General features: G+C 41.8%; 1 protein-coding gene across 1 annotated transcript; it reads right to left on the bottom strand.

The window, feature by feature from the left end:
• Nucleotides 1–1,433: 1,433 nt before the first annotated feature.
• On the bottom strand, nucleotides 1,434–9,647 carry LOC124253492 (NADH dehydrogenase [ubiquinone] 1 alpha subcomplex subunit 10, mitochondrial-like). Its single transcript, XM_046687291.1, is given in 9 exon segments — nucleotides 1,434–1,677; nucleotides 1,823–2,098; nucleotides 3,044–3,083; nucleotides 3,086–3,155; nucleotides 3,788–3,842; nucleotides 5,333–5,421; nucleotides 5,935–6,056; nucleotides 7,780–7,866; nucleotides 8,967–9,647. Coding segments are annotated over 9 exon segments (1,539 nt in total). The 5' UTR covers nucleotides 9,523–9,647.
• Nucleotides 9,648–10,531: the final 884 nt, after the last annotated feature.

Below are 10,531 nucleotides of genomic sequence, written 5' to 3'. Positions count from 1 at the left end.
GAATCCTTGCCTCCTCTGGAACTGCGCGTATTTCTTTTCCCAAAGCTCTTTGTGTTCCTGTAAACTTGACTTGCCAGAGAACAAGCGTTACGAGGTCAGACGGTGATAACACTCCAGTGTGTCGATGGACTTGATCATCATTACCTCTCTTGACTCTTTTCAGCATTTACTTCCTTGGCCATGTCCTCAGTTTCCCCTCTTGAAGAGATAAATGGTGCGACCACGGAGCTCTGTATAGTGACTTGATGACAATTGTCACTCCTCCATTGCAGGAAGATAGTAATCCTTGTCTTCTTAATAGTGTCAGTCCTGCTGATGTAGTACAGATGTTCGGACATGACCTGATGATGGTTCTTCTGAGTTAGTAATGCGAGGTAGATCATTCTATCTTCTTCGAGGAGTCGAGGTCCTAAACTTCAGCAATGAGGGTTTCTCTTCACCTGGCTAGGCCAAAAGAGCGTGACGTCCTGGTAGTTGTGTCTAGTTGTGCCAACTTCTTATCTTCCACTTTGTAAGTCCTGGCTCGAGAGTGCGTTGATGATCTTGTAATTCCCATCTATCTCTGGGGCCTTCATTGAAGGGTTCCATTTGGTGAAGAGAGAACTTCTTAGCGTTGAATGGTGGGGCAGCTCTGACTCTGAAACTTCGTTGCTATCCTGAAGGCTGTGCTGAGGTTTCCTGGTACATCTGCGACAGGATCGATGGGTGGAAGAGTAAGTGTGTCGAAGTCCTCGTTAGACATCCTGCACGTGGTCGCTTCATTATCCTCTTTAGAAGGTGATGTGAGTTCTAGTCCATTTGCCATCCAAGATTTAATTTCTGGATCGAGGAAAATCACGATTCCCCATCATCTTTGGATTTAGAGGCTTCTAGTTCTGGAGATGGTTGCCATTCTGTCTCTTTCCTGCATGGAGATCTGCGTGGAGACCTTCCGTGGAGACCTGTGTAGAGACCTGCATGGAGACCACCGGTGGGGAGACCTGCTGACAGATTAGGAAAAAGGATCCTCCTTGGAGTCTTGAGATGTATCTCTGTGCCTTCAGCGAAGGTGTAGATTCTCTTCTATGGTGCCTTCGGCAGAAGGCTCCCTGATAACTGTCCATATCAGAGAAGGATGATCTCACGATACTCGGTGAGCGTCTGGTTCTGTTCCTTGTTTTGTTTTTTTGTTTTAAACATATTTTATTCATTCAAAGAAAAGTTGGGCACAAGTTATCCAACTTAGAAAAGCCCTCTCCAGATAATTACACAATTCATCTTACAACAAAGTACACACAAGTGACAGACATAGGCTAGGATATGTACAACAGATGTTAACTGAAGCGTTTTGTTTGAGAGATATAGATATGTACATATTTGAAAACATTCCTCGAAAACATTAAGAGAGCTCGCTTTCCGGGTGAAGGTGTCCTAGTACGTCGTAGAGTGTGCGATCATTCGCGCAGGCTTCCTTCTTTGCGCAGGCTTCCTCCTTCGCGCAGGCTGCTGTCATCGGTGGGATGTGATCTGCAGGCTGCTTGACCTTCGCGCAGGCTCGATGTAAATGGGGCCTCTGTGGCTGCTTTCTCTCCTGTCTTGAACCTCCGTTCCATCTGGTCCAACATCTGCTGTGTAAACTGCTGGGGTTGAAGGTCTGCAAAGACTACTGCTGCTGCTGCTGCACTGCGGACGACGCATCTGAGAGTACCGAGGCTTCTCCCAAGGACTGCTTCACATGTGACGAACTGCCATCTCTATCTGATGTCTGCGTTGATAAAACGTCTGACTGCGTTGAGATGACTGCTGCTGTTACTGTAGATGAAGACCTCGTCTTCTTCCTCACTGGCACTTCAGGGATGAGGGTGGGTGGCTGGCGTCATAAACTTCTACTTCATCTGCTGGGATGATCTCTGTAGTAAAGACCGCCGTCTTAAAGCTGCCCCATGTGAAGACTTCGCCGAGTCTTGTTAGCAGATGACTTCTTCTTCTGAGAAGGCGATGCCCTCGTCTTCTTCGACTCGCGATAATGAGGTTATAGTTGATGTGGGCCGACCTCTTCTTGGGCGGAGCTGCCATCAGACACAGTGATCTGCTCCGTAGACGTGAGCCGGTAAAACCACTAGAATGGTGAATGTCAGTAGGCAACAACAAAGCGGTTATCAGCGCCAATCATTTGGTTTTACACATGACTTGTGAAAGTCGTCTACTCCTGTCCTTAGGCACTTCTAAACCGCCCTGGAAAATACATAGTTATTAAATTCAAATTCAGATAAATGCTGACAAAGTTGACAGCAAAAGCTGGAAGAACATGGAGAAGTACAATTAGGACTTATTGTTTTCATCAAATGTAATCACGATGAAAACACATGTCAACAACGTGAACAAATACAGATAATTTTGACAAAATTTCAAACCATATTGTCGGGTATATCAATCCTAAAACCATACACAGCTAATTTAGTAGCAAGGCCTAAAATTAACAGTGTTCTCACAACCGTCCTCTCAAGGCTGAAGAAGAGAGAGTGAGGGGCATGTCTGATCATGTCACGCATTTTCCTGCCAAATGTTTCACTATCATTCGCAAGAAGAAAGAGACAAGCAATTAAGCATGAGTCAGGATAAGGAAAAATATTAGTTTTCAAGTTGAGATAGTATAATTCACCATCATAGGACAAACAGCCAATTAAACAAACTCTAAAAACCTCAGTCAACAAAGCTATTGATGCTCAGGTAACTTGATAACAGTACATTACAATTCATATTGATCCTTCTGACACCATATCTCCTCAGACCGGGAACCAGGACTCTGGATAATGTTTGAACCATAAGCATTTAGTCCTATGTTATCCTCCATATATGAGCAGCTAATAAACTGATAGGTACTCAGTACACTTCCTAGATCCAGCACTAGTTCTATGTAAAATGGTGTTTCAAGTAATTTCTACTTTTCTTCTGTTGGTGTGCTGCCCCAGATGTGTCAGGTTGACTCACAACAAGCAACAAGACACATCACTCTTCACATTAGTCACTGCAGCAAGTCTACATACAGTGTTGTTATACTTACAGGCATCGGTAATGGTTCCAATCATCCTCCGTGTCTTCATCCAATCCTGGAACCGTTCTTCATTCTCAAGAGTTTGTGTGTCAAGGTCAAGGCTCTCGAGCTCCTCCACGATCTACAAGGACAGAGTGAATTTGTCAAAAAGTAAAAAACCTTTGCATCAAATGAATAAAATTACAAATAGAATTTCTTATACATCTCGCCAATGTTTAACATATCAATACCTTCTGGTGTTGAAAAGAACCAAGTGAGGCCTAATATCAAGTTATAATACATGTCTAGAAATTAATACATAGAGAATCTCACCCGAGTGTCATTTGATATAAAATATATCACCACGAGTTGATAAAGTTACAAATATCCGAGACTTGCCGAGGATATTTTTACTTTTATTAACGAGTGTTGATATATTTGATATCAGAAGACATGGGGGTGAGATTCTATTTATAATCAAAAATCATTCTTCATTAGTTTTAAATGAAAAATGTACATCTCTGAACACAGTACTTCCATTAGACTTACAGTGCAGTGATGTCATAGCATTTGATGTCATCAAGTTCATGATGTCATAGCATTGTCAGGGCATTGTACAAAATCTACTGTTAAAATGATATCTCCAGGGAAATATCGTTTGATCTCACACAAGCAATATCTCCTGTGGAACACACTATTTCCTAGTCTATTTCCTATTTCCAAGATTCTAACTAAGTCAGGCCTTATATTCCATGTCTAGTACTGCCTACTTACTATCTCCCAGTCCGGCAGGTCTGTGACATCATAGTTCAGAACCATGGAGTACTTGCTGCAAAGGAGAAGCACACAACATCTTTAGTTAATCAGAACATTTCAAGCTGTAAAAGGATAGATTATCTCCCACAATGTGTCAGTCCCTGGACGTCTGGAGCATGTAACGCTGGAGGCTATAAATAGCTTGACAGACACACAGATGCCAAACCAAGAGTTTCATGAATCTTCTGCATCACATTCTGTTACCATGGTTACCCTAACCCTGAGAGTTTTGTAAGTATGTGGGTGAGTGAGTGAGTGTGCATGTGTGATTGTGAGCGAGTGAATGAGTGAGTGTGTGTGAGAGAGTGAGTATGTGGGTGAGTGAGTGAGTGTCCATGTGTGATTGTGAGTGAGTGAGTGAGAGAGTGTGAGTATGTTTCTATGTGGAGGAAGACTTACTTGTAATATGGGAGGACAATCTTCTTGTAAGTATGTTTCTATGTGGAGGAAGACTTACCTGTAATGTGGGAGGACAATCTTCTTGTAAGCATGTTTCTATGTGGAGGAAGACTTACCTGTAATGTGGGGGGACAATCGTCTTGTAAGCATGTTTCTATGTGGAGGAAGACTTACCTGTAATATGGGAGGACAATCTTCTTGTAAGCATGTTTCTATGTAGAGGAAGACTTACCTGTAATATGGGAGGACAATCTTCTTGTAAGTATGTTTCTATGTGGAGGAAGACTTACCTGTAATATGGGAGGACAATCTTCTTGTAAGTATGTTTCTATGTGGAGGAAGACTTACCTGTAATGTGGGAGGGGACAATCTTCTTGTAAGCATGTTTCTATGTGGAGGAAGACTTACCTGTAATGTGGGGGGACAATCTTCTTGTAAGCATGTTTCTATGTGGAGGAAGACTTACCTGTAATGTGGGAGGACAATCGTCTTGTAAGCATGTTTCTATGTGGAGGAAGACTTACCTGTAATATGGGAGGACAATCTTCTTGTAAGCATGTTTCTATGTGGAGGAAGACTTACCTGTAATGTGGGGGGACAATCTTCTTGTAAGCATGTTTCTATGTGGAGGAAGACTTACCTGTAATGTGGGAGGACAATCGTCTTGTAAGCATGTTTCTATGTGGAGGAAGACTTACCTGTAATATGGGAGGACAATCTTCTTGTAAGCATGTTTCTATGTAGAGGAAGACTTACCTGTAATATGGGAGGACAATCTTCTTGTAAGTATGTTTCTATGTGGAGGAAGACTTACCTGTAATATGGGAGGACAATCTTCTTGTAAGTATGTTTCTATGTGGAGGAAGACTTACCTGTAATATGGGAGGACAATCTTCTTGTAAGTATGTTTCTATGTGGAGGAAGACTTACCTGTAATGTGGGAGGACAATCTTCTTGTAAGCATGTTTCTATGTGGAGGAAGACTTACCTGTAATGTGGGAGGACAATCTTCTTGTAAGTATGTTTCTATGTGGAGGAAGACTTACCTGTAATGTGGGAGGACAATCTTCTTGTAAGCATGTTTCTATGTGGAGGAAGACTTACCTGTAATATGGGAGGACAATCTTCTTGTAAGCGTTCTGAACAGTCTGCAGGTACTTTTCTGTCACAACTTTCCCCTTCACCTCGGACGGCTGCAAAGACAAGGTGACCAACATGTGACCAACATGTGACTACCATTACTACTAATCATACATAACAGATGATTTAAAATCTTGTATCTCCAAGAGTTGATGTAAGTATATAAGTTTTGTGTTTATCATGTTTATGGATTTACATGTATAACTGAGTTTTCACACTGGGTGAAGATGGACAAGAAATGGGCATTGAATAAATGCTACCCATAGTGGGGGAGATGTGTGGCTTTTAAAAGGCATAATATGAAGTTAGGGATTGGTGTAGAAAGTAAAACTGAATTTGGGCTCAATGGCTTTCTGAAAATGTTTTGTTATATTGAATTCCCAAATTTAAGTTAACAAGTCTCTGCTTAACACAGAGCATACTGGTTTACAGATGTTTACATGGTGCTGAAGATACAAAACCAGCCCAAGTTCAGATTTGTAGTCATCACACAAGCATGTTGGACAAAGGGACATAACTCAACATTACTGTCCCCGTTAACTGTGTCAACTGTGTCGTGTACATACCTGCCCACGTTTGTTGATGCGTTGTTGGACCTCACTGACCGGAGCGTCCAGGTACAGCACTAGATGTGGTTTCCATAGTTCACATATCGTGTTGTCTCGCCACTGCTGATAGTATCTGTAGCCTGGACACACATGCATAAAACCTGGCTGACAATGGGTGAGTGAAGACATCCCTCGTCTTGTCAACATACAACTGTATGACACATTATATACACAATGCTATTTAGAAAGTGGTCACACATGTTATGTTTGTGATTATACTTTCTCAGTAAAGTACAGATTCCAGTACATTTGACCACTTTCGAAATGTCATTGTGTACTCACAGCTTTCAACCGTGGGAACCACACAGATTTCACTTGTTAGAGAAGTACATAAAGTCTGTTATTTAGACTACCAGTCGTCCAACTTCCACTTCTGTTGAAACCACTGTGGCAGAGTGGGTTAGATGGCTAACTTTGTGTGCTGGCGCACACCCCGGCGCAGTGATGACTTAGCATAACATCACTGCCACAGGCTAATTTGCATATTACGTGACTGGACTTTTCTCTTGTTTGTAAACAAACACGCATATTCATAATAAGTAGAGACTGGCCTTCCGTAAGCTTTTCGGCTCGCTCTTCACAATGTATTACATTGTTACATGTATATTCTTCCACAACTGCGACAGTAAGATTTATGACAGTACATATTTAGATATCAAACTGGCTGCATCGTTTGCTCTCTGTTGGCTTCAAGGACAGCACGGGGAGCCGTACAACCTATGTAAACAAAGGATCGCTACGCAAATCGATATAGTGTTACATGTTTTAGGATATTTTCTCAGTGAAAGTAAACTATTCTATCAAAGATGTTTAATTAGATGTGTAGACTCGTCAAAAATAAAAGAGTTAATAATTATGTAGATTATATTGAATGGACGGTGCAAGATGTGACGAATCGTCACATCTTTCTGGCCTGTGGCAGAGGTACTATGCTGGCTTGCTGCAAGGGTAGGAGAGTGGTGCTGGCGATTAGGTGCCTGACTCTGAGAGTGTGGGTTCAAATCCTGGATGGGACTCAACCTAAAATAAGTACTAGAATCTGTACTTCTCTGAGAAAGTGTAATCCCAAATATAACATGTTGCATTACATATTGTTTAATTCCAAATGCATGCTTGTTTACTGATGGAACTATTTTCCATGGTAAATTCTGAAAACTCTCAACATCACTGGGACTATTCAGTAACACTGCATGGAATGATGCTGGATTGTGGAGAGGAATCTATGCACACTTGATGACCAAGCGCAAATGTCAGAGAGAAGTGTTTCACATGTGTATTTTGCAACAAAGGTTTGCAAATTACATTATAACATTTTGTGGTGTCTCTGTAAGCTATTTGGTGTTGATATTCAGAGGTGGATTGTTGCATGTCAAAACATTACATTAATATAAAGAGCACGAAGGTCGATTTCTGTGATTTAAGACTTTGTATAAGTAATCATTTTAATTCTATTTCAGCTTTTAGTGTTCTGAAGGATGATGACTTGTTCTGTTTTATAGAAAGTGCAAGAAGTTGTCAGTCTGGCTGTATCTAGAGTTGTGTTTACTGCATAAATCTGAGTCACAGGGCTGGTCTATTTTAGATTTCAAGGGTATCAAGTTTAGATAAGTTGGTCTACTTTTATGTCAATTGTCTTCAGTATCGTAACAATAGACTTAGTCAAGCTTCTCATTTGATCGGCCCTATTTCAAACCTACATGTCATCCGCCATGATTCCAGTTAGTTGAACCACCATACCATATGAGTACATGTTTCAGATGCTCAATAAATACAACATGGCATTGTCAGCCGTGTCTCGCTCACCATTTGCTGTCATGTAGCCAAGTTTCCTCAATGTGTCTGCAAACACAAGGTCACTCCATGGTCCCCTCTCAATAACCACGCCTTGACCTGGAACAATAGAACTACTTCTTGAAGCTTTCATTGTTGGACATGTTCCTGCACAGCAACACCACCATATCACCCTAAATTTTAACGATGAGGAAACTTTTCTTTGAATGGCATTTTTAGAAGAAGGATATGTCTTACAGTATGTTCAGATACAATTAATTAAAGTAACATTTTAAAACTCATCCCCCCAAGGGGGGAGGGTGGGACGGGGAGAGAGAGAGAGGATTACGGGCGAAAGTCTTTCCCCTCGTACACCCCCAGTTCTACTCCTCTGTCAAACATCCAGCATCAACTGCAGCCATTCCCAACAGCAGGAGTCTCCTTATTCTAATCATGATAAAAAGGCGGCACAAGAACATCGAGGACCACCCGATCCTATTCGTAGCCTCTTATGCCAAACAAGGGTTTCTGAAGGCCATTTGTGACCCAGATTCAAAAGTGAGACTGATTTTGGTGAGACTTGCACCCTCAAGAACATACAAATAATATGAAACAATCTCCGAAGAAGTCCAAGATAGGAGATGTGAATTGTAAGATGCTTGTCAAACAAAACACCATGAACTAGCAATCATGAAGGGTTTGATCCCTGAGAGAATGATAACTTGTCCAAGTGTATGTGTGATATGCACTAATCTACTGAAAATATTTACCTTCCTCTAATGTTTGCCATATATTTGGACCCTTCCCATGACCTGTTCCAAATTTGTGTATTATTTATTATAACCCTCCACAAGCTTGACTAGTGACTGGTATTTCATCTAGTGACCTTTATTTGATTCCCTCCTGTAATAAATAACCAGTCCCTAAAGGGACTGCTTGTGACAAGCAAATGGATCTTGGGACCAATTCAAACATCAAATCGCCATGACTATTGTGTACGTAACTCTCATCATCACAGAGGATGCTTGACTGGAATCCATGGTCTACACAGTGTTGGGGGTTCTGCTATAGCACATATAGTGATGCATGAGATCCGACTGATAAACTGCAGTTTTGCCCCAGTGAGAAACAGCATCCTTAACAACTACTTTGAAATTTATAGAATCATGACTAGTGTGTCTTGTAAACTTAAGTTGACATGGGCCATGGCCCGTATTTACCAGTATTGAGCAAGTGCTCGAGAGCATTGACATAGTTGAGAAATCGATGTCTGTAGATCGCCAGCTGGGTTCTGCCAATAGTTTTCAGTGTAGTTGGGTGTACGTTCTGCATGTGGAACGTTGCTATATCCAGACTCCGGGCTCCGGGTGGCAGGCGCTCGTTCAGGTCTCGGTAATCCACCCCTGAATCGGACAAATATATCCTGCTGTCGAGGGGATCTGGGAAATATTTCATGTCGAATTCGGTTGCAAGTTTTTCTGCAAACTCCGACTTTCCAGTCGCTACATTTCCATCAACAACGATCACCTTCGAATTGTCATTAAATCGCTTCCTGGTGTGATCAATAAACTGCCAGTACTGATTATATCGCCTGGTTTCATATGGCCAAGGCTTCGCCCGCTGAATTTCGTTTCCATGACTTTGAGAAGACGTCAAGTTTGCAACTTGCACTGCACCAGCCCCGACTGCGGATTGAGCTTTACTGGGGTCTAACAGCCTCGCTCCATTATAACCTGGTCGAAAATTTAAAATTAATTTCTGGAAACGAAATGCCATGCTGGGTGATCTCTAAATGAATCTTCTCCACGATAAATTACTGTGGTATCATTTGGCCCTTCTTGTTTCGGTGAGGTAAAGTCACCTCGGCGAAAGGAAGGAAGTTGGTAGTGCGCAGGTGCGGATACAAATTCCTCACCGCGATAGTCCATTAAATGAAGAACTCACCATGCAATGCGTGGGTAACGAAGGTGTCCCGCGCTGCAATGGAGCTTGATGCAGCGATACTCGCAAGGGGCGCAATTCTACCAGTAAACCGAACTTTGCATATTTTACGTGCGCTTTGATCTGTAGATACAAGCTAATCGTTATGAACACACAATGCCATTTAGAATGTGGTAAAATGTAACACATATTATATTTGGGATTACACTTTCTCAGTTAAGTACAGATTCTAGACTTTTGTTGGGTTGAGTCCCATCCGGGATTCGAACCCACACCCTCGGAGTCAGGCACCAAATCGCCAGCACACAAAGTAAGCGTTACTCTGTGTGGCGGCGATTTTGTGCCTGACACTTTACTGAGAAAGTGTAATCCCAGATATAACATGTGTTAAGATATGCGTTGGCAACATCGAATGGGGAGCCGATTCTTCGAAACAAATAAAGCATAATTGAAACACCTATCCAGGCCTTCGTAATTCCCCCGTTCATCTGCTTACTTACCTACCTACAGAACCACCCACCCACCCACTTACTGTAGTTCTAATACGTTGTCAAAAAATAATTAATATGACGTTATTTCATGTAGGCACATAAAAAAGCTATTTGTGCTTTTCATACGTTTTATTTCTTCGAATTGCCCATTTGACCTTGGACTTTGCCCTTTTGACGAGACAGCCTGTGGACCAATTGACCCGTCATCTTTCGAATCGTTCCTTATTTGCCCTCGGCAAGCATGGATGTTGAGAGTCAAAAGATTGCCTTTGTTACTGAGAGTTTGATGAGGCAAACATTCTAAAACCAATAGGTTAGTCATTGTTGAATGTTTCTATCCGACCTACTTGACT

The sequence above is a fragment of the Haliotis rubra genome, unplaced genomic scaffold, assembly GCF_003918875.1.
Source record: "Haliotis rubra isolate DU_JTF1 unplaced genomic scaffold, ASM391887v1 Scf541, whole genome shotgun sequence".
NCBI classification, from domain to species: Eukaryota; Metazoa; Mollusca; class Gastropoda; order Lepetellida; family Haliotidae; genus Haliotis; species Haliotis rubra.
This window is presented reverse-complemented; position numbering and strand designations above follow the sequence as displayed.